The following is a 24,688-nucleotide window of genomic DNA, read 5'->3' as shown; positions in this document are numbered from 1 at the left end:
GCTAACGTCTCTCATTTGAGGTTCTCCATAGCAATTAGACACGTCAACTAACTACACCTAAGAACAACCCCTTGTGAGGTGGGGAATGGGGTCTATGCCCAGCTAACTGGATATGACCAACGTGTGGCAGACCAGAGACTCCAATTCCAACTCGCTTTATGCTTTCTCTCATAACTCCTCTACATACCACTAGTGTATTTTCCTACGGGGGTATAGAGGATGCACCTTGTTTTTGACAGGCGGGATGAAGAAAAACAGATATTCCCTGTAAAAAGTGAGCAGCATCAGACAAGGAGCTGAGTCTGCCCCCACACCGACTGCCAGCTGTGTGCATTGGAGGGGCATGGAGGGTCCAGAGCCATGTGCTGTGTCCAGGGCCATGTACCAGGGCCGAGGCCACGCGTCGGGTCTGAGACTTTGCACTGGGTCCAGGGCTGTGTACCTAATCTGGCATGCCAGACCATGTCATCTGGCTGAGGGCCTAGACATTTGGCAGCACGGGGGCAGTGGCAGTTTTCCCGTAGCTCCTAAAATCAGGGCAATTAACACCGCTACTGCCCCCCCACTGCCAAATTTCTGGACACGTGGGGATCCAGTTTTCTCACATATAATGCACACCCCAAGTTTCACCAGGTGGTTGGGGGGGGGGAAGGGTGAAAGTTGTATGCCAGAGAATACGGTACTCCATCTTCAGGTGAGGTTGGTCACTGCAAGTCCAGCTGGGAAGCCACAGAGACCAGTCAATAAAAGCGTTTTTAATAGGGGCATATCCAGGCAAACCAGTTCCCACCTAGGGTGGTACCTTCACAGGTGGATCCAGGTATGGAGGGGTAGGCAGAGAAGATGGGGGACTGGTAGGTGCAGCATTGCAGACGGTTGGGCAATGGAGGGGTTGGGATTGCACCAGGTTAATGCAGGGAGTGAGAAGTTCCCCGTGTTCCCCCTCGCCAGTTGGGTGTGGAAGTGGTAGAGGCCACATAAACATGACTGTGGGCAGCTGGGGAGAGCTAGGCACCGATATGGGGACAATGATCCTCCGAGGAGCTGGCTTGGACCTAGGGTGAGTCTTGGAGGATGTAACCCTGCCGTTTCTTCCACCAGGGCTTGAGCCCCCTCCAGCTGGGAGAAGCCATAAGGAAGTGAGCAAGTGGAGCCTCACAGCTTCCTTCCTGAAAACAAGACAAGGAGGCCAAGGAGTAGCACAGCAAGGCTGCTTCTTCCCTGGCTTCCTCTTGGGGAGATAGGCTGGGTCGCATTCGCTGCATCCTCAGGCGTGAGCCAAACCTCGCCCCTGGCTGCAGCTGCAAGCCTCTCCCTGCTGCAGTCAAGCAACCCTGTGCTCACAGCACTGGGGGCCAAGTTCTTCCTCCCCCTCCTCCATGCTTTTAAACCAGTGGGGCTAGAGTCACGGCAGCAAGGAAGGGCATGGAGGAGACATGGAAGCAGCTGTGCCCCAGGTGAGCTGCACTTTATTGGGAGGACTCTCAACTGGATGCCCAGGGCCAGGAAAGGAGCAGGTGGATCTATAAGGACTTCAACGCCCTCTCAGCAGAGCCGCTTATAGGGAAAGAGCTGCCTGCATTGGAAGCAAAGGGGAGGCAGACGGGAGGGCAGACAAGGGTCTGGGCAGCAGAGTGCAGAAAGGAGGAGAATGAGAGAGAGATGGAAATACCCGGGGGTCAGTCCATTTCTAGATCACTAGTGACCGCGCAGAGACACAGAAGCTACTACAAGACCTTCATGAGGGGCTCTCACAAGCTGTGCATGTAGGACAAGACCCTCCTCCCCATTTACAGCCAGGGAAACTGAGGCACAAAGCAGGGAAACACACTAACCCAAGGTCCGCCCGCCGGTGTGGGTGACAAAGGTGGGGCAGGAACCCACCTCACCAAAACCCCAGGCCGGTGCGTCATCCTGGAGACCACACTGAGGTGGGGAAGGCTAGGGAGAGCCAAAGCCATGTCCACCGCATCTCCCTATCGAGGGAGAGGAACACATCAAGGGCTGGAGAGACCAAGAATCAGGCCACACTCCAGCTGTGCTTGAGCCTGACAGCTGGACAGCTCGGAGGGGGCCTGGGCACATGCCCACCCCACTGCTCTCCATCTTGGGTGTGGGTAGAGGTGGTCAGTGGTGCTGGGCTCAGCGGGGAGCCTGTATCCACCTGGGTTATATCACACCAGGGCTCAGACCTAGACCTCGGGAGCTCCAAGCACTCGCAACTCCGGCCAAAGAGGTGAAGACTCACATTTAAGCATCTTCTTCCCAGCGGCTCTTGGAAAGCTCCTTGGAGAGTGGCCACGTCTGCCATCTGGCCACACAACGGTCCCTTCTATACACCCTCCGCCAACCCAGCTTTTCCAGCACTGGGCTACAAGGCATAAGCACATGGGACTGTTAGCAAGGGTCAATGCAAAACCACACAGGTTGCAAATGTCTGGGGAAGGGAGAGGGGTCCGAGCGACATGGAAAAACATTGTGTGTCACTTTTCAACAGCCCCGAGGTGAACGCAGTGGAGCTGAGGCCCAATTTTGGCTCAGTTCAACGGGATCAAGCCTTAGCTAGGTGCCTCTTTAGAAGCATCACCTCTTTCGCAGGCCTTAGACTGCTGCAGACCAGCGAAATAAAAATCCCCGTCAACTCTTCTGTTCATTCGGTGAACCAGTTCAGACTCTGCTATATAAGAACTATAGCACTTTTCAGCAGTAGGCCTCCACGTGCCTGGTAATGAGGGGCAGCAGCATTGTGCCCGTTTTGCAGACAGGGAAACCGAGGCACAAAGAAGTGAAGTGACTTAACCAAAACGATCTACCAGGCTGGTGGGAGATGGAAATAGGAGCCAGGTCTCGTGTTCTGCTCATTAGAGATCCATTGTTGAGGATCACGGAGTTATTCAAGCTGATGGGACAGCAGCGATGTGTGCAGTTAAGGGGTAACATGGCAGGCCCAGCATCTTATGGATGCAATGATCAACAGCCAATGCTACACGGTGAGGCTAAGAGCCAAGATTGGCTTAGTTTGAAATGGGATCTTAAAAAAAACAAACAAACCTGAGGCTGTGGACACGAAACACATGGGTACTGGGATCGTCTGTCCTTACCCAGTATGAATGTGGGGGAGACACATGACATGCAGCCCTGCACTGAAATAAGGGCCTTGTTATACATCGTTCTTCAAGGGGAATCAGTGTTAGTGTCGGAGTAGTTACACCTTCTGGCTAAAATCCTTCCCTGTCCCCAACCTGCACAGCTGTGACTTGCCACTGCCTGCAGGGGCCTGCCTAGGAGCCACAGCTGTGAGCTGTCCACCCAGGGCAGGAGGCTGAAGGGAGGGACACTTTAAAAATAAAGGAGAAGCTCTACTAATATGCCAGGGACTGGGGCTATATGACTCAGTTTCAGACTGAAGCCAAACCAAGCGTAACATCATTGGAGTGAGTTAAAAATCATCTGCAGGGCTGTGAAATAGGAGCTTTGCGGCCAGGAGCAGCCAGCAGACAGCAGCATTGTAGAACAAAGGATAGCGTGATTGGTCGAACATCAAGACCATTAGAAAGAAGAGACAGTTGTTAGCACCTGGGGTAGGAAGAGTTTAAAAGGGATCAGTTAGATTATAATGAACCGTGAAGTCAAGGGACTCCATCTTGACTGCCTGGATAGAAACGCTGCTGCCACTGCCAGGCAGTTGGGTTTAAATTTTGGGTGGAGCAGGAATCAAAGGGAGGTGCAAATGCAAGCCCCTGGATCCGTCCCTGTGCCTGTTCCCTCGGAAGTCACAGATGCAAACAACCCCAATGCCAGAAAGCTTTTGCCATGGCAGACCACACTTGAGGGGTCCTTTTCCCCCTCGTTCTCTTCAACATCTGCTTAATTCTTTGCTGGTATTTCATTGTTTTTTAAACGGCTGGGAAGAGACACACAACACCAGTTCCTGCATTTCACTGGTTTCCCAGTATTATAGAAAAACCCAGCATTGACAAACAATGACACGACGGGGTAAAGCTGTTGCCCTTGAAAAAGCCCTTTTCTGAGACCCCTACGCTGGGGCAGGGGGGAACGGATCTGAGCTGACAGCTTCCGTCTTTTTAAACACAAGCATATTTTCCAGTGGAAAACAAAGAAGGGTTTTCCCTGAAAATGTTCAACCAACCTTCTTCCTGGAAAATTACTTCAGTGCCATCTTCTCCCGTGGAGACTTCTTGAGGGCGAAGACGGCACTTAAAGAACAGGAACTTGGACACTCGAGACCATCCATTAGAAACTGCAGAAATCGAAGACTCTGAAACCATCTTGTTTCTTTTACTAGGGAGAGAGAGAGTTTTTAATACTTTCTCTGACCTGTATTACTTTGATTGAGAACCAAACCTGAGGTTAATGTCGATTGTGTAATGAACTGCACACGATGCTTTTCCGCCCTTATCCATCACAACTATGAACCCCTGGAAACGTTGGGAATTTGCTCAAGTTTCTCCCGGAAGTGCAGAGGCCTCACTGCAGTGCTAATTAATTTGTTAATCACTGCTCTCTTAGGTGCCCTCTGGGAAATTTGCCGTTCTCCTTATAAAGGTATTACTGTCGCAAGGTGCTATGGTCACATAGGGGAACGGAATAAAATACAATGTTTTTAACTGGGACGGGGATAGATGGTCATTAGAACAGATCTCCCGGGGCTTAAATCAAAATTGGGTATCTTTGCCAGTCTGATGCACTTCAGCTCCAAGTCAGATTTGACTCAAGAGTTTAAACCAATCTATTTACTCAAAACATTCATTAATCACTTCTAAGAACATCTAGATCTTTGGAGTCCCTCTGCCATTTCGCAACCTGCGTTGTACTTTGCACTCTGTGCCTGGGATCCTATGAATAAAAACCACACGTGCTCTTAGGGCAAAATGCAAAGGTGAAATCATTCCTAATAAAAGCTTTGTCGGCATACCTGGAAAAAAAATAAGCAGCTTAAAAAAATAAAAAAGAACTCCTCTGACATGCTATCAGTTTGAACCCCTGGTCACCATCTCCTGATGTCTCTATGTAGACCCTTGCCTGGATTTTTGGAAGCAAGGGGTGGGGATCGTCTTGATTTTGTACCTGGAAACCCCACTTGGTTTTGTCACGCTCCCTAGTCCACGCCGGTTGAGAAATTCTGCGCAGAAGAACCAGATGCTGCCAAATCTGCCCCTACCGGGGCACATGGGTGAGGAGGAGAGAATCAAAAGCCCCAAATTCACTTAACCCTTTGCTTTCACACGGTCTCCCTCTTCTCTATCATGTTTGAAGAGATGAAAAAAAACCCCCACAACAATAGTTATTTATATGCAAAGCCAGAAAGCACTATTGCGATCAGGGCTGGATTAGTGCATAGGTAAACAAGGCATGTGTCTAGGGCCCTATGGGAAGAAGGAGCCCAGTTGTGCTTATTTTACATATTATAATTACTGAGTGTATATATATATATCTCATAGATAGATAGATAGATAGATAGATAGATAGATAGATAGATAGATAGATAGTATTAAGTAGGGGCCCATGACTTTGTTTGCATAGGGCCCACTAAAGGGTTAATCCAGCCCTGATTGTGACCATCCATTTGGGCATCCTGCATAGCAAAAGAGAGCAAACTCTACCTATTTGTTTCCAAGTTATTCAGTAAAGCAGATTGTGTAGAAAAGAGTCTGGTCTTGACTTCAAAAAGGATGGCGCATTCTGTGCGCTCCCAGCCAGCTTGGCCCTTTCTATTAAGAACTTACCCTTAGGGCTCATTAACACCGACTGTGTGTCAGGTGGAGGCATAGGCAAGCTTCAAAGAGCTCAGCACGGAGCGAACAGAAGGACTTCTGCAGAAGGAGGATTGTCAAGTGCTTAGGGAACTTTAAACAGGGCTGTCTATGGGGTTTAGGCACCTCCTGGGTTCGGTGAGGGCTGAGCAGAGGTTGTCAGCATCACCACTTCGGAGTCTACCATCCCCTCCCAAGCCCGTTTCTGGCTTTAGTGACACAGCTGGGAATGGAGCGTGGCTCTCCTGAGTCCCAGCTTAGCATCCCAGCAGCCAGCTGCTCAGCAGAGATCCTAATCCTTCTTCTGTCCCAAGGGACCTTAAACATGTCCCTTCATCTCCACCTGCCTCAGACTCCCCCCCTCTATAAAGCTGCAGCAAGTCTACCTTTCCCCCCTCCGTTGCTGTTCGGAAAAGCAGGCAGAGACCCCCCAACAAAAAGGGTCCCAGGAAATGGAGCCTCTTGATGACTGGCTGGGAGTCACTTCAGGTAGCAATCGTTTGGTTCTCAAGGGCCACGTCTACACGTTCGTTAATCCACAGTAGTTACTGCGCATTAATTCAGTACTTGCTTAATGAAGTACTAAATAAGTGTGCAGTGACTACAGTTACTGCGCAGTCGTGCCAGCGAACGCCTTTTGAGTGCTGCTACAGCGCATTAGCCTGATGATACGGTGCAGTCGTGTATTAGCACCGTCTGTGCTGTGACGCACTACCACACCGTGTGATTAGGCTACTGCACATTATGTGTCTCTTATAGACGCGGCCAAGTGGTCCTTTCCATCCAGGGATCTGCACGGAAGGGAACACCCCCCTCTCCCCCCTCCCCACACACACACTTTTTGAGGAGCAAATGAAGGATGAAGAGGGTGACCCTTACCCCGGGGCACGTGGAGTTAATACCGGAGCTGTGCACAGAATACAACTAGCTAGTCCAGGGGTCTCATCTATGGGCTGTGTCAGTATAGTTCCAGGGGGCAGGTGTCTGCATCACACAAACCCACCGTGGACCCCCAGGTCAAGGGCTACACCAGCCTGAAAGGCTTCCTCAACATTACACTATACCTATGATGCGACCGCACTCCGAAATGGGTCGTCCCAGCCTCCTCTGCACCTCTTCTACTGAGGAGACAAGCGTCACCACTCAAGCGAGGCCTGACTCGGAGGTCAACGGCTCCATGTAGACCAGGGTGCTTGTGCCCAAAAGTTTGCAATGAAAGAACTGTTTTCTTTGCAAAAATCTAGTTGGTCTAATACAAGATAGCACCTCTACCACAAGTTCGGATTCCCTTTGCCTTTAGACCGATGCGGCTACAACCTAGCCGGGGTCGTCTGACCCCAGCGCTCTTTCCTGCCCAGGGCAGGGGTCAGACTCGATGACCTACTGAGGTCGCTTCCGACCCGAACATCTATGAATCTATGGATACCTGACACAACGGTTCCAGGTATCACATAAGCTACCTCTGGGGGGTTATTCAAAGGGAAAAGGCCTCTCTGTATGCAGGGGGGCTGGACAATGATCTGTAAGGTCCTTTCCAGCCCCTAACAACTACAAAGTACAAAGCGCAGAGTGGAGACAATTCAAGAGCTCCCCACTGCAAGGAGCCGTGAGGATCATGATATGTACGGCTAGGGCTTGCTGAGACAAAGCTGATGGCTCCTGGAGGGATTCAGTTTGCTCTCCTTACTCCACGCAGGGATTAAGGCAGGGTAGGGAACGCTCCGTGAGGACACACGTTGCTTAGCCCTAGATCCACCAGCCCTGGAGCATTCACCGTGGGTGCAGCGACGCAGAACAGATGCAGCAGGTCAGGCCTGAGGGGACTTTCGAATCAGAGAGCCCTGGGAAAAGGGTAAAGGGCCCATCAGGTTTTAGCAGCAAAAAAACCCTCCAAAACCTTCCACCTCGTTGGCATGGTCGTGCTACCTGAGCCACACAGCAGGACATGAGATGAGCAGAAATCCCTGCCAAGCAGCACCCCGAAAGCCGTGTCTTCGACTCTCTGCATTCCCCTTTGAAATCCCGGGGTTGAAACCATGGGTCCCATGTAGCTGTTTGCATGAAGAGCCTTTTCGAGAGCATGGTGCCAATCCCATACAGTTACCAGCTGAAGGTCCCACCTAGCAAAATAACTATAGTCTTCTGACCTGAGCCTTGGCGGTAGCCTCCTGCGGTAGCCTTGTCCGTGGTACCACAGGAGAACGGAGGAACCAAAAGGCAGAAAACAGCAGCAAAAGCCCTGCTGCCAGCCCAGCCTCCACAGCAGCTCTCCCTCCTGTTGCTGAACTGCGAAAAACCCAGGCAGAAGGACATCCCCTTGCACCTCCCAGCTGCTTCTCACTGCCTTGCCTTGCCCCTGGGTGGGCCCGTGCTGCACTGGATGATGATTTGGACTCTCCACGATTCCCTTGCCCCCCGCTAAAATAAAAAGGTATAACTGCCTGCAAGGGGTTTCTTCTTCAGAAGATGTTAGCAATGGGCCAGGTGCCAGAGAGCATCAGGAACCTTGCTGTGGGCTGCAGCGCCTGCATCTTCCATTGCCAAGAAAACGAGGAAGGCTCATTTCCCCAGCAGATGGGAGGAAGGGAGCTTGCTCTTTTATTGTTTTTCCCGTTGCTTCGGTTTATGGCAAGACTGGCTGGCCAGGGCGAGTCCTCCGTAGCGCTTAGGAGCAGCTGACAAGGTGCTGGGGGTCGGGTCGAGCAGCAGAGCCCCTCTGCAAAGAAGCACCAGGGGCTTGCCAGCTTCTACCTGGGAAGAGCAGTGCCTTTGAGAAGCCTCTTTGCAAGCCATCTCTACCCCTGTCTGCAAGACCTCGCAGTGTGCAGGCAATCTGGGGTGGGGGGAGAGGCCGGGGGCTTCCAAAGGATGGCACTGAGGAGGAATTAAAGAGGATCTGGAGGCTTTTGCAGAGGCAGAGAGATGCCTCCATCCCCCTGTGGATGGCAGCATTTCACCTGTGCCTTGGAGAGGCTCCAAGATCCCTCCTGCGGGCTCCCTGCCTCGTGATCCAGGGCTGGGAAGCGGCAGGGACAGGTCCAGTACCCAGGCCTGGTGCTCTCTGTGGGAGCAAGATGCCTTTCCCCGGAGAGACGTGGCTCAATCCCTACCTGGGCACTGCGGTGCTGTGCTGCTTGGTGGTCACCATCTGGCTGCTGCGCTGGAAGAGGAGAGCAGCGCTCTGGAAGCAGGTGGAAGAAGCCAGGAGGAAGAGAGAGCAGAGGCTGGAGCGGATGCAGAAGGCTGCCTTGACATTTAGGGAGCAGGTAGGTGCCCCCAGCAGGGCTGCCATGAACCCCCCCAGGAGAGACCACAGGCTGCCCAGCACCCTGCACCCTCTCCCAATGGGCTGGAGATGACCCTTCCCTTAGTCCGGTGATTCTGTCCCCTGGGGGGCTGTGAGAGCCTTTTAAGGGGGTCACACAATATTTGGGGTGCAGCTACACACAGCTGTGGGGGCATTGCCAGTGGATCAAGGGCAGTGATTCTTCCCCTCTATTCAGCACTGGGGAGGACACATCTGGAGTCCGGTGTCCAGCTGTAGGCCCCCACTACAGAAAGGATGTGGACACATTGGAGAGAGTCCAGCGGAGGGCAATGATAATGGTTTGTGGACTCGGGGGCATGACTGGGGAGGAGAGGCTGAGGGAACTGGGCTGATTTAGTCCGGAGAAGAGACGACCGAGCGGGATTGAATAGCAGCCTTCACCTCCCTGCAGGGGGGTTACAAAGAGGATGGAGCTGGGCTGGTCTCAGTGGGGGCAGAAGACAGGACAAGGAGCAATGGGCTCCAGCTGCAGCAAGGGAAGTTGAGGTTGGATATTAGGAAAAACTCTCTCACCAAGAGGACAGTAAAGCACTGAAGCAGCCTGTCCAGAGAGGTGCAAAAAAAAAAAAAGTTTTAATATTGCAGATATATGGGACTGGCAACGTTATCAATTGAGGATGAACTATTTAAAGACATGGATACCACAGATATGATAAAGACTTTTGCAACAAGTCTGATTATTATTATCATTATCTCTGGTAAAAGGGGTTGCTGTGGTCCCCCAGCTTTACCTGTGCCAGGTTAGGGTGGCAGGTCTGTGTTGTGTCAGGGTTGAGGGCAGTCTTATGTAGAGTTTAGATTATGGATTGTATGGGATGGTTTGGATAGAGATGATCCTGCCTGATGGCAGGGGGTTGGACTAGATGACCTCTGGAGGTCCCTTCCAGCCCCACTTCTCTATGATCCTATGAAAAGGGATCTGGGTCCCTACTGAATTCTCCAGAGCTTCTCTGGAATCGTAAGGGAAGAGGTGATTCCTGGGGCAACTGGTAAAGGATGAACCATGCAAACTTCATGGCTTGTTTTCTTGGCACCTACTGCATGTTTCTTCACTGCCTTTGACCCTACACATTCAGGTTGCTATCACGGAATCAAGCTGGAAAGAACCCAGCCCATTGTGGGAGCCAGAAGGCATGCCGTGGGTAGGAGGAGTTAGAAACCTGCAGGTCTAAAGTCCTGGGGAAGGTACCGGAGACATCAGAACAGCTGGAACGTATTCAAGAACAGCCCGATGCAGACACAATCAATGCAAACTGGCATAATAGATAAGGAAAGCATACAGCAGAGGAGATCAACTGTTCTGGCAGGCGTGCCACCGATTAGCCCTTCAACCCTCCCTAAATGCCATTCATCCTCTCCCCCATCTGATCTGCTGCTCTGCTTTCTGCCCCATCTACCCCTGTGCTGCCTGTCCTCTCCCCAATTGTCTGCACCAAGGCTACCTGTGTCCCTTCTGGCTCAAGTGCCACAAGTTGGGCACCCCTGGCCTCTAGGATGGTCCAGCCAAACCTCATTTAATAGGGATGTTGTATCCTGGCCTCCAGGATGGTCCAGGCCAACCTCAGGGGTGGTATGTAGGTTGTCTTTATTGCACGTGTATTTAACTGGGGCAACACAGAAGGATTGTTTCACCTGCTGCTGAAATGCAGATGCTTCTGGGGTGGAACACAGCAGCTCTTTCAAACCTCTGTGCTGTTGTACGGTATTTCTTTGACCATAAAGTCCAGCTCCTGTGTTTTCTCCTCCCTCCCTCCCTCCCTCAGAATCCTGGGGTAGAAGCTGATCGCATCCTCTCTCTCCCTCTCGTGGAGCTCTCTGAGGAACTCAGGAACGGGTCTCTTCCTCCAGAACATGTCCTTTACACCTACCTGGACAAGGTGAGAAATGCATGTATTTGCAAGGCTGGTTGTCCCCCATGTTATACCTGACTTGAGGGTCAGGGGGAGGGAGGGACAGGTGTCTAAAAGGAGGATGCTCTTCACTGCAAACAGAGCCAATTCCCAAAGCCCCCTACATTGTCTAAAGTCCAACAGAGTGAATGCTTTGGGTTACCCCAAATTCAAGGTGGCCCCAAAGAGAGGGAGTTGTAATGTTTCTGCCTACAGAATTAAGAATCCTTGTTGGGTGGGGGATTTCTACTTGTGCTATATGACAATTCCTACTCCCCTGAGGTCATGATGCTCCTTTCCTGATGTGGTGTGTCCTTAGCCTCTTCACAATCTGACTCCTGGCTTGTTAGGACTTGCATAGTTGTTCATTACTCCCTGCTACAGAAACTGCTGGGGAGCCTTCAGCAGCTTGGGAGAAACAAAGGTCAGCAAACCATACCTGTGGGTTTGCATATAGACTCAGACCATGCTAAGGGCACTTATAAGATGAGCGATCACATGTTAAAGCTCATGCTAAGTGCCTTCTGAACCCCTCAAACTTACACCACTTCAAGAGAGGGTTAACTCTGGGCTGTGCGACGTAGCTTCTGTGAGGGTAACTTAAATGTGCTCCAAGGAGGTAAAACAAGCAAATTGCAATTCTCTGGCATCCCAGGTTGCACTACTCCCAGCACCCCACCACCCATAGCAGGGATAAGACCCAGGCATCCTGGCTGCTCACCAGCTCGGTAGTGGCAAGTCAGAGCGATGCAGGAAAGAAATGGTATTAACTTCTAATGTGCAACTGCTCACAGCATGTGCTAACTTTAACACTGGCTAACATTACACAGATTTAGCATGTCGAAGTGTAACGTGTAACTTCACCCTCAGTGAAATCACCAGTGAGACCTCACCTTGACATCCGTATCCATGAGTCATATGGGTATGAGTTATCTGGGTTAAGTGAGCAGTATTTTATGGAGATGTAAAGCACTTTGGGTTTTTTGTCTTTTCATTGTCCTCCATGATCAAGAGGGAGGGAAAGAGAATAAAAGAGCATTGAAAAAGGGCTGGGAGACACTCAAGGCTGAATAGATTTACTGTATTAAAACCATATAGCTAAAATAGTCAATAGCTGATTCATTACGATGATTATAAAATGAGATTCTCAAGAATCTTATCAAAAGCAAACTCCTGGTCTGTGCCACACCAGCCGGTGCAACACTTCATAGCTCTTCTGAGATGCATCATTTTATATAATTTGCGATGTGGCCCAATGTTCTTTCCCTTGTGACCTTTTGGCATAGTTAGGGGGAAAATTGTCCTCAGTAAACCTGTCCCAAAAACCTGGGGAATTTGGCACTACAGTGAAATCTGGTTAATCACTCACTAGCATAACTCAGGACACTGTGGTCTGCCAATGTATTTAATCCCTGCCAGAGTCCTGTGATTTGTACACAGAACAATTTGGCTAATTTGTCAGCTGTTAAAGCGATATTAGTCTTGCTACATGGGCTCCCAGACTAAATCACAGTGGCGTTTGCTCCTGCTAATTAGTCACCAGACCAACCTGGTAGCCTTCTATGACCACAGGCGACGACCGGGTGAGGGGACTGTGGGTGCTCGACTACCTGGGCGATAGCGATCATTGCCTATTGGAATTCACCATCCAGCACAGAGTGGCAAAGGCCTGCAGTAAGGCCGCAGCCCTGGACTTCAGAAGGGCGGATTTCATTGAGCTAAGGAGACTAGTCAGGGAGGCACTGAGGTCCTGGAGGGGTGGGGAGTTGAGAGTTCAAGACGAGTGGTTGTTCCTGAAGGAGACGATCCTCCAAGTCCGAATGGTAGCAATCCCAACATGGATCAATGGGGGAAAGAGTGCTCAAAAGCCCCCATGGCTCACCAAAAGCATCCAGGAACGTCTCAAAACTAAAAGGGAGGCATACACCCGATGGAAGGGAGGGTCTATCACCAGGGAGGACACCTACAGGCTGGAGAACTCCCTTCTCATCAGTGCAGAGGCAGAAAAGGATCTTGGAGTCGTTATAGACTCCAAAATGAACATGGGCCACCATGTAGGGACACAGTCAGGAAGGCTAACCGCACCTTGTCATGGATCCACAGATGCATCACGAGCAGGTCCAAGGAGGAGATCCTCCCCCTCTACGCGACACTGGTCAGGCCGCAGGTGGAGTACTGCATCCAGTTCTGGGCACCGCACTTCAGGAGGGATGTGGACAGCACGGAGAGGGTCCAGAGGAGGCCACCCGCATGATCCGGGGGCAGCAGGGCAGGCCCTACAAGGGGAGGCCACGGGACCTGAATCTGTTCAGCCTCCACAAGAGAAGGCTGAGAGGGGATCTCATGGCCATCTATAAACTTACCAGGGGGGACCAGCAGGCTATGGGAGAGTCCCTGTTCCCCCGAGCACTACTGGGAGTAACAAGGAATAACGGCCATAAGTTGACGGAGAGCAAATTCAGACTAGACATCAGGAGGCGCTACTTCACGGTCAGGGCAGCTAGGATCTGGAACCAACTTCCAAGGGAAGTGGTGCTCGCTCCTACCCTGGGGGTCTTCAAAAGGAGGCTAGACAGACACCTTGCCGGGGTTGTTTGACCCCAACATCCTTTCCTACCATGGCACGGGGTAAGACTTGATGATCTGCTCAGGTCCCTTCCGCCCTTACCAACTAGGAAACTATAAGTTTCTGCCATGCATCTTCAAGCCAAATGGTGCCCACAAAGCATTAGATATTCTTCAGCTTTTCTGGGCTCTTCTAGCAGACAATCAAGCAGTCAGTTTTACAGAAGTATCTTCTCTTTTGGCCACAAGTGCAGAGCAAAAACCTTTGACTAATTATTTTACTCCATCATCATATCATTTCTATAGAAAGCAACCTCATCAAGAGTTTGTCTACATCATCTTGGCAGGCAAGGTTCTTTGGGTAGATGTGGTATCTTTTATTAGGCCAACAAAATAGTTGGGAAAAAGCTCTTTGTAAGCTTTCGGGCGCAATAACCCTTCATAGGGAGTCTTCCCTATTCCTGGAGAAGGGTAATTACACCCAAAAGCTTGCAAAGAACTTTTTTCAAGCTACTCAGTTGGTCTAATAAAAGATACTCAAAGAAACTTGCCTGCTTATGTTCTTAGACCAGCATGGCTACAACCAAAAACTCTGCATCATCTTATAATTGGGTAGTTAGGCATTACTACTAGTGCCCTTAGAGCCGCAAATCAACCAGATTTTACTGTGTTTCTTGCTCAGAGGAAACCAGCTTCAAAATTCAGCTGGCTTCCGCCTCCAACCTCTATCCCCCTCCTGACGGGCTTTGTCATCTTTTCAAAGGCCTTTCAAGTGAACAAGGACATCAACTGTCTGACTGACTTTCTCCAGGAGTGCGAGTCTCAGCTTCAGGAAGTGAAGAAGCAGGAGAAGAAGGGCTTGTTGTACGGGATCCCGGTCAGCGTGAAGGATTCCATTGAGTGCAAGGTATAGCACGCATCGCTTTTGTGGCTGAAATTCTCAGAGGAGATCAGTCAGTTTGGACATTGAGATGGATTGGTATCATCTTTAGATCTTCATGGTTTCAAATCTCAGTGGTAATCCCCGCTTTTGACCTATATGAGGATCACAGTGGTTAAGAGAAGTCTTCCTGACAGTTTCCCTAGGGCAGGTCATGCTCATGAAACAGTCTCTCTGTCAAAAAGTTCCCTTCTCGTTAAGAACCAGACTGCAGGCATGTGAACGGCATGACTCAGAAAGTGGTATCCTAAGGACAGAGCTATGTCCAGGTCACAATATTCCTGTTTGCAGTATCCCAGCAAGTGGGAATATAGCCAATTTTCACATTGTCACGTGCCTAGCCAAGCCAGTTACAATACCTTTCTTGGACTTGCACAACCTATGTGACAGGTTGTCTCCATAGGCATATCCGTTTACTCAGTGCTTATTAACACAGTCCAACCGCATCATAGCCAACCCCATTCATCACCAACCCCCATTTGAACAATCCCAACAGCAGAGAAGGATTTCTTTTCGCATTGTTATGATGCAGCAAATTGGTTCTCGCTTTTATACTGAAGGTTCTCCTTTAACGAGCTTTTCTTCTGGTCCCATTGCGGGTGGGGAGTCGTTATGTAGAGCTTGTACTGTGAAAATATCCCAATTCACATTTCATTAAAACCACACCACAGAACTAGCTCCTATGAGTACATGGTGCCAATCGTTGCTCTTGAGGCATGAAGGAGGTTTCAAATCGGGCCCGGCTACCTGTGTCTGCTTTCTGCTTTTCAGGGACATGATTCCACAATGGGGTTTCTGAAGAACCTCAATCGTCCTGCTGCCGAGGACAGCGTGGTGGTCCAGGTCTTGAAGAGACAGGGCGCCATTCCCTTTGCGAAGAGCAACGTACCTCAGGGCTTGCTGAGGTAAATTGGAACAACTTTCGAATGGATCCAGTTTTCATGGGCAAAGCAAATATCTTCTGCCGACTTTTGGGCCAGGATTATTTTGACCTAGATTTTTAATCAGTTAAAAAGTTTCCTAAGAGCTGCTAAGGACACATCTTGAAAACATTCCAAATGTCACTGAAACCGTAATGGGTGGGGTCAGCTATTTCTTTTCCCCCTCCAATTTCCCCTATTTCTCTACCACAGGGGTGGGCAAAACGTGGCCCAGGGGCCACATGCAGCCTGCCTGGTCATTCTATCCAGCCCGCGGGGCCCCTACAAAATTTAGAAACTTAATATTTATCTGCCCTGGGCTGCCTGTCACGCGGCCCTCGATGGCTTGCCAAAACTCAGTAAGTGGTCCTCTGCCCAAAATAATCGCCCGCCCCTGCTCTACCAGCGACGATTCCAGCTGTGAAGGTACTCTAATTTCAATCAAATAAAGGAGATGTTATTCACTCTACTATTACCATATCTCCTTGCATGCCATGTGCCCTCAAATTAGATATGCACTGTGTTTTGGGAAGGCTGAATGAAATACAAAGATTTTTCTTGTGTCATGGCTAAATCCTGACCACGGGGGATCCTGACCACATGGCTAAATCCTGGGCAGAGCTGCCTGGCTAAAAGCTACTGCCAATTTGGCAGCAGCTGTGAAAGGGTTAAAATGAACAATGATGCTGAACAGTGCACGCCACCCCTCCCCTCCCACGCCAGGCAAAGAGAGCCAGTCCCAGCAGGCATTATAGCATCCCTATGCATCATTAAGTGCAGAAATTTGCTTCCTTGCTTAAGACAAGCACCTACATTTTGGAAGGCACATTTTTGGGGGGGAAAAGGTACACGTGGCATGCAAGTAAATACAATATTTTTCCCATTTTAAGGCCTCCCCCCCCCAGTAAAAAACTGGGGAAAAAAAGACTTAATGACAAACAGCTTCTGCTTGCACAACATATGCCTTTTTGACAAATCTCAAGTAAAAAATACTACACTGCAGAAATTTCTCAGCCCTATACCAAGGACCTGACTAAAGGCTCCTTTGGACTTCACTGGTCTCCAGACCAGATCACGAGGTACGTAAACACTGAAGCTTCTTTCTCATTCTAGCTATGACTGCAGTAACGTCATCTTTGGGCCTACAGCGAACCCTCTGAACCACACCAGATCGCCTGGTGGTTCCAGCGGTGGAGAAGGGGCCCTGATCGGGAGTGGAGGATCCATCCTGGGCATTGGGACTGATATAGGAGGGAGTCTTCGAGTCCCAGCTGCTTTTTGTGGGATCTGTGCATTTAAACCCACTGGGTCCAGACTCAGGTACCCCAGACACCTTGGTCCTTTGCCCTGGCAGCAACCTGGGCTTCAATGAAGATCACTCTAAAGTGAAATCTCAGTGAGAGGGTCAGGAATTAACCCATGGGTAGGAAGTATCCATGCCTGGTAGCAGCCTGACAATGCCAGCACGTTCAGTGAGAACATCTTTAAGGATATTTTCATGCTAGTCTTTTATAGACGAGCTTTCTGCAACTCAAAGGTCTCTTTTTCCCCCAACTAAAAAAAGGGACCCAGGCAAAACTCTCTTCCAGTGCAGTTCCCTTCACCCCATGTGTCCCTATGCAAGCAGAGGTTTGCATTTCCAAAGGAAACCAAAGGCATTAGGAAGACCACTTCTATTACTGTAGAAGATGAATAACTAGTTTTCCCTTGGGCCTCTTTGCAAGTTCCCAGCTGAAAGCTTTAACGTTCAGTCTTTTTTTCATATGCCAGGGACTTCAACCTAGGACATTTCAGTCCCAGATAAGAATGTTTTTGGGAAAAATGTCCTGGCTTGGGACTGCGAGAACTTTGGCTTTAGTTTTTGCTACCTAAATCTTTTTCAACCAGGCCTGAATTATTTTTCCCTATAATCTCAGGATCTCTGTTTATTTTGGGGTTATTGCAAGCTAGAACACACATTCTAGTCTGCGTGTTTGTAGCATGTGCCAAGGAAGGGCAAATGTCCCATTTGTTGTCAGTCTTACTCACAACCACCCTTCCCTGTTAAAAGCAATCTTTCTTCTGCTGTTTGTGCTTCTGTGTTCTTTCCACAGCCAGAAAGGAATGGTTGCCATTCTTCGGGGGCAAAAATCAGGTAGGATTTTTACCACCAATGGTCTCCTGAAAACTAGAATCATAGAAAAGTAGGGCTGGAAGAGACCTCTGAAGGTCATGTAGTCCAACCCCTGCCTGAGGCATGATCATCCCTATCCAAACCATCCCATACAAATCCACTGTCTAACCTAGTAGTGACACTACACAGTCAACCCTGACACAACCACAAGATATAGCAGCCTAGCCTACCACAGGAAAAGGAGGGGGACAATGCCAGGAAATGGGCACATCTACACATGCGTTTAATTTTAATGTGCATTAAGCTAACGTGCATTAAACAATTTTTGGCAGGTGTATACACGTGCAGAGACTTGGCACTAAAGTTAGTGCCAAGTCCCTGCAGCCCTGCCATGTGCCCCTAGTCACCTGGGCAGACCCCGCACTAAAGTTAGTGCCAGGTCGCATCTACACGTGCATTAATACGCTTTGACTAATCACACCTAAATTTGATGCCTGAGTTCCTCCTGTTTGTTCCCCATACTCCGAGCGTTGGTAAAAAGGCATTTAAGGCCTTGCATAGCTGTGCTTGCCACCCCCCAATTAGGAAGACTATCCGGACCCCTGTTTCTTCTGCCAAAGGCTTTGTGGTCTCTTTCAGGAGATCAAAAGAAGAGCCTGGCAAGCCAGAGCCAGAGAGCTTCCTTTGGTATCCTCTCTAAAAGCGATCTTGGATGTATTTGGCTTGGGCTTGGTTGACCATGCTAATGATGTATGGGGAAGTGGGACCCAGCAGGTCTCAGAAAGCAGAAGGTCTCGGACCTCTACCCTTGGTCCTCTGCCCAGTACTTGCTACCATAGCCATGTGACCAGGTTCACCCTGACAGCGAGTATGTCTCTTTGTTAGGCTACTGGAAGTGATGTGTTGGCAGCATGCCTATGGAGACAAAAATGGAAAACTCCAATCCAAAGACACATGGATATTTCCATCTTACAACTGGGGTTTTTTTGCTGAGAAGTGTACACCCGTTTTAGAGCAACAGCTACTGTGCCCATCACAAACATAGTTTGCTTAGGTTAGCAGTTATTTGAGCACTAGTCTGCAAGTGTGGCCCTTCTGGTTCTACACAGCTGGTGTCTGTGAGATATTACCCACTTCCCCTTGGCCTGGTTCAAGAGCATTCAACTTGTTCATGCTCCCAGATGTACGGCCTACTCATTTTGGGTTTAGCGTGCTTGAAGCCAGGGAGCAGTGTAGACATACTCTTGCATGCTTGGGTGGTGAGTACCCAACTACATAGCATGAGTCTCATCTGAAGAGTAATACCCACATTGGCTTGGATTGAGTCATTTTGCCTTGTACACTCTGTCTATACAAAGGGAAACCTTGGCCTGTGACCCTCAGGGAAAGGTGTTCTGCTGTTTTTACCATTGGTTTGTTCTAGCAAAAGTCAAGTCAGTATAAAACACCAGATCTGGGTAAGCCTAAAAGCTATTCTTCCAGGAGAACAGATCTGAACTACTTGCAAGAGCCATAGACACATCTGAAGGTGTCCTGAAGAGTTGCCTCTTCTCTTTCCCTAATCCTCCACTTACCTTAACCAGCACCGGCTTCATGTCCCTTTCCCAGGCCCAGCTGTGGGGCTTGTCTCCTTGCAATAGAATTGGTCGTGGGGCTGGAGCTAAGTCCACCTCTTTCTGGAATTCTCATCTGATCATAGATCATAGATTCATAGATTGTAGAGTCGGAAGGGACCACAATGGATCATCGTGTCCGACCCCCTGCCCCTGGCAGGAAAGAGGACCGAGGTCAGATGACCCCACCTAGGTGACTATCTAGCCTCCTCTTGAAGACCTCCAAGCTAGGTGATAGCACCACCTCTCTTGGAAGCCCATTCCAGATCCCGGCCACACTTACTGTGAAAAAGTTCATCCTAATATCTAACCTAAATCCACTCTCAAATAGTTCACACCCGTTGTTCCTAGTCACTCCCTGGGGCACCTTAGTAAACAGCGCTTCCCCTATTCCCCGTTGACCTCCCCTAATAAATTTATAGGCAGCCACAAGATCTCCCCTCAGCCATCCCTTGTGGAGGCTGAAGAGATTCAGCTCTCTCAACCTCCCCCCGTAAGGTCTATCATGAAGGCCACTAATCATGTGAGTGGCCTCCTCTGGACCCTCTCCAGATTTCTCGTGTCCCTCTTGAACTGCGGTGCCCAAAACTGGACGCAGTACTCCAACTGTGTCCTGACCTGTGCCGCATAGAGGGGGAGCATCACCTCCTTTGATCTATTAGTCATGCACCTGCTAATGCAAGGCAAGGTGCGATTGGCCTTGTTAATGGCCTCATTACACTGCCGGCTCATGTTCACCTTGGAGTCAGTTATGACTCCAAGATCCCTCTCTGCCTCCGAGCTGCTGAGAAGGACACTTCCCAACCTATAGATGTGCTGGGGGTTCCTCCTTCCCAGGTGGAGTACCTTACATTTATCTTTATTAATGCTCTCCACACCCTCGTCCAAATCGCTGATGAAGATATTAAATAACATCGGTCCGAGGACTGAACCCTGCAGGACCCCACTTCCCACCTCCCTCCAGGCTGAGAAGGAACCATCCACCACCACTCTCTGGTGCGGTCCCTAAGCCAGTTGGCTACCCACCTGACCATGTAGGCATCCACTCTGCAGTCTGCTAGCTTCCCAATGAGGATAGGGTGCAAAAGTGTGTCGAAGGCCTTCCTAAAGTCCAGGAAGATGACATCAGCCTTGGCTCCCATGTCCAGGCAGTATGTGACCTGGTCATAGAAGGCTACAAGGTTTGTCAGGCAGGATCTACCTGTGACAAAACCCATGCTGGTTTCCCCTCAGCATTGTTTCCCTTGCTGGGTCTGCACAAATGTGTTCTTTGATTATTTTCTCTAGCATTTTCCCAGGAATAGAGGTAAGACTGACTGGCCTGAAGTTACCTGGCTCATCCCTTCTCTCGTTCTTGAAAATGGGCACCACATTGGCCCTTCTCCAGTCCTCAGGGACCTGGCTGGAGCACCACGAGCACTTGAACAGTTGTGCCAATGGCTCAGCTATGACACTGGCCAATTCTTTCAGCAGCCATGGATGGAGGTCATCCGGGCCTGCTGACTTGTACCCATCCAGCTCCTTCAGGAACTCCTTAACTATTTCAGAACTAACTGTAGGTAGACTGGTGCCATGTGGACATCCATCAATGATCGAGGTGGGGGGATTGGCTTGGTCGGTACGTAGAAATACTGAAGCGAAGAACTCATTGAAGAGCTCTGCTTTTTCCTCACGTCAACCACCAACTTTCCTGATTTGTCCTGTAGGGGCCCTATGTTGTGCTGAGCTTTCCTTTTGCCCGCTATATACCTGAAGAAGGACTTTCTGTTGTCCTTGATTGTTGAAGCCAGCCTCAGGTCAAGCCCCGCCTTGGCCTGTCTGACCAATTCCCTGCAATTCCCAAGCCCAACCCAAATACATCCAAGATCACTTTTAGAGAGGATACCAAAGGAAGCTCTTTGGCTCTGTGTTGCCAGGTTCTTCTTTTGATCTCCTGAAAGAGACCACAAAGCCTTTGGCAGAAGAAACAAAATGAGTATTAGATTCCTCCAATAGCATGCCAGAGAGAGAGATTCCTCTTTGGTGGCTGCTCCCTGCTTCCATTGCCTATACATCTCTTTCTTTGCCCCCAGACTCTCCTGGAGTTCCCTGTTCAGCCAAGGGGGCTTTTTTGCTCCCTTACCTCCCTTCCTACGTAATGGGATAGACTTCTTTTGAGCCCCAAGGATCACTCCCTTGAGATACCTCCAACCCTCCTGGACCCCCATTTGCTCTATGTTCTTGAGTTGCATCCCTTCACTAACTAGCCTTACTAAAGTTGGCCCTTCTGAAGTCCAGCACCTTAGCCCCACTAGTTACCCACCCTTCACTGGATAGTGAACTCAACCAAGTGATAGTCACTATCTCCCAGGCTACCATGAACTCGCATGTTCCCCATGAGATCACCCCCTGTTGCTAAGACCAGGTCAAGCAAGGCGTTACCTCTGGTGGGACTGGACACCACCTGGGATAGGTGGAGGTCCTGCACACAGTGTAAGAACCTCCATGAGTGGCTTGTTTTGGCTGTCTGCTCCTCCCAGCAGATATCTGGGTGGTTTAGATCTCCCATGACCACTGCCTCCCTCGCTTGTGTGGCATCTGCTAGCTGCCCGGAGAATATAACGTCTAGCTCTTGATCCTGATGAGGAGACCTGTAGTAGACCCCCACAACCAAGTCCTTTTCCCCTGGCCCCCCCTGGATCCTGACCCACAATGCCTCGTGTTCCCCTCCTCCACCCCCGCCTTAACGGTGGAAGACATATACTGCTCCTTAACATAGAGTGAAATCATGGGATTTCTTCATGTATAACAAAGACTCCTTCCAGCTTTTTAACCCCATTGAAGGAACATTCTGTACAGCTCAGGAATCTTTCTCATTTGCAAATCAAATGGGAAAATAATGCAGAGCTCTTGGGTTTCTCCTACACTACTTTGTATGATGAAAACATCCAGAGTCGCTGCAAGGACTGAGGGAAGAAGGAAAAGAAATCCTCATGCTTCAGGGCACCAGTAAACCTCAGAATAAAGAGCATCAGAAAGATGATTCCCTGGACGGGGGCTATCCCAGAGTGGCCGGCCTGTTCTGAAGTAGCTGGTACTAGCCACTGTCGCAAATAGGATAGAATAGACCATGGGTGTGCTTCTGCCCAACAGCCCCCACATAGTTTTCTCCCTTTGGAGGTTCGTGGGGACCTGATGCTTGTCTGCACAAATGGTCTCTTGATTTATTTCAGCAATACCAGCAATCGGGCCCATGGCACGGGATGTGGACAGCCTGGCTCTGTTCATGAGGGCACTCCTGTGTGATGACTTATTCCGCCTAGATTCTTCTGTGCCTCCAATGCCCTTCAAGGAGGAGGTAAAGTCCCAAAAAGATCTCTGTAGAGGGAAGAAGGGGTCCAGGAGTGTACCACTGATGAGCAGCTATTATTCTACACCTTTGAGTACAGAATGATAACATGGGAGCAAACTAAGCTTTGCAACCTCCCTGAGGGTAATACTGTATTTCCTTGTATACAGAAACTGCCATTACCATATTTCCTCACTCATAGCACGCACTCCAGTTTCCAGCAGCTACACTTGGGAAAAAGGGGGGTGTTGTATGCAAGATCACGTGGTATTATCCTCCCTGTTTTTCCAGTTTCGAAAGTGAGACACACAGGGTGTGTCTACATGTGCATCGTTCCTGTGTAGTAACTTAGGTTACTGCACAGTAACTGAAAATCACTGTGCAGTACAGGTGCACGTCTGCATGTGCATGCCCATACTGCTCAGTAAGTATGGTGACTTACACTGACTCAGGAGTAAATTTGCTACCTGCATTATGCAGGTAGCAAATTTACTCCCAAGTACTTACTGAGCAGCAAGGCACGTGCAGATGCCTTACTGTGCAGTAACCCTGTTTGTATGGACTGACTTGCAGTAACTTTACTCCCAAGTCAATGCACACACAGCATTACTGTGCTGTAACACCTACATTTGTAGACGCCAGGCTAAAAACCATTTATTGCACAGGAATTTACTGTGCAGTAAGTGCACATGTAGACATGCCCACAGAGAAGGACTTAGTTGCTTGAGCCTTTGACCATAAGGCTCTGCCAATCTTTTGCCTTAAGCTCTGAGTTCCTTTTTATACTCAATGCACCCCTGGCTGTGAATTCTCTGCTTTTCAAAGCAACAAGGGGAACCTATTGGGTTGATTTTGCTAAGTGTATTACATTCCCAGTATTGAGACATTAGAAATGACTGTTCCTGCCAGTTTTGAAAGCCTTTCTTTGGTTCCTGACACCACAAATGACTCCCTTTCTTCCACCCCAGGTGTATGCCAGTTCAAGGCCTCTCCGCATAGGGTATTACGATACAGATAGTTTAACATTGGCCACTCCTTCCATGAGACGTGCAGTTCTGGAGACCAAGAAGCTTCTAGAGGACGCCGGCCATACGGTAATCCTTGGAAATATGGCACTGTCTGGGAGAGGGCACATGAGCATCAGTCATGCAACAGGACCCCTATGGTGCTTGGTGCTGTAAAAGACTTCTTGGTCTAAAGACTTTTTGGTCTTAGACAAGACAAAGATGAATGGCACAAGGAGGCAACGAGGTGTTACTGCTCAGCATTCAATGTCTCGTGTGCCATCTTGGCATCCATGGGAAACTTGCCATTTACATTTAAGCAGGCTTTTAGAACCTCCTTGACAGGGTGCATAGAGGTGTGACTGAACCATGTGGACACCCCTTGAATTTACAACAGAGTCAGACCATACTCATACGTGCCAACCCATGGCACATAACTGCAAGGTCAGCCTGTGATGAAGTCCATGAGGCTTTGCTGCTATTAATACTAAAGCAAACACATATGCTTTAAAATGTTGCAGTTGGACTGGAAGCTGTAACATGGACAAACCCCATAGGTTCATTCTGTAAGTACCTCAGTGAAATTATCACTTTTATATCAACAGATTTGTCTATTAACTTGTGCATCTCGTGGGTGGGGGTGTGTTTCATAGTTTCATAGTTGTTTCACAGTTGGTAGGGTCGGAAGGGACCTGAGCAGATCATCAAGTCCGACCCCTGCCATGGGCAGGAAAGAGCAATGGGGTTAAATGACCCCAGGGAGGTGTTCGTCTAACCTCCTCTTAAAGACCCCCAGGGTAAGAGCCAGCACCACTTCCCTTGGAAGTTGGTTCCAGATCCTAGCCGCCCTGACAGTGAAGTAGCGCCTCCTGATGTCTAGTCTGAATCTACCCTCTGCCAGCTTGTGACCGGTATTTCTAGTCACTCCCAGGAGTGCTGGGGGGAACAGGGACTCCCCCAATGCCTGCTGGTCCCCCCTGACTAGTTTGTAAATGGCCACTAGATCCCCTCTCAGCCTTCTCTTGTGGAGGCTGAACAGGTTCAGGTCCCTCAGTCTCTCCTCGTAGGGCCTGCCCTGCTGACCCCTGATCATGTGGGTGGCCTCCTCTGGACCCTCTCCATGCTGTCCACATCCCTCCTGAAGTGCGGCGCCCAGAGCTGGACGCAGTACTCCAGCTGCGGCCTGACCAGTGTCGCGTAGAGGGGGAGGATCA

The 24,688-nt window shown here is 49.7% G+C and overlaps 1 protein-coding gene across 4 annotated transcripts in view; it reads left to right on the top strand.

Moving 5' to 3' along the window:
- The first annotated feature begins 8,775 nt into the window (after window positions 1-8,775).
- Window positions 8,776-24,688, top strand: part of LOC106739540 (fatty-acid amide hydrolase 1-like) — a 28,380-nt gene continuing 12,467 nt past the window's right edge. Inside the window, exons 1-8 of one of the 4 annotated variants that reach the window (XM_059727798.1) lie at window positions 8,776-9,040; window positions 10,866-10,979; window positions 14,320-14,463; window positions 15,268-15,401; window positions 16,530-16,736; window positions 17,510-17,550; window positions 22,355-22,479; window positions 23,439-23,564. In XM_059727798.1, the coding sequence (XP_059583781.1) occupies window positions 8,849-9,040; window positions 10,866-10,979; window positions 14,320-14,463; window positions 15,268-15,401; window positions 16,530-16,736; window positions 17,510-17,550; window positions 22,355-22,479; window positions 23,439-23,564 (1,083 nt within the window). In that variant the 5' untranslated portion in view covers window positions 8,776-8,848. Of the gene's footprint in view, window positions 9,041-10,237; window positions 10,673-10,865; window positions 10,980-13,094; window positions 13,159-14,319; window positions 14,464-15,267; window positions 15,402-16,529; window positions 16,737-17,509; window positions 17,551-22,354; window positions 22,480-23,438; window positions 23,565-24,688 lie in introns of those variants that run through there. The other 3 variants (XM_059727800.1, XM_059727797.1, XM_059727799.1) reach the window with 3 other exon arrangements.

This window comes from Alligator mississippiensis, chromosome 5 (genome assembly GCF_030867095.1).
Source record: "Alligator mississippiensis isolate rAllMis1 chromosome 5, rAllMis1, whole genome shotgun sequence".
Lineage (NCBI taxonomy): Eukaryota > Metazoa > Chordata > Crocodylia > Alligatoridae > Alligator > Alligator mississippiensis.
This window is presented reverse-complemented; position numbering and strand designations above follow the sequence as displayed.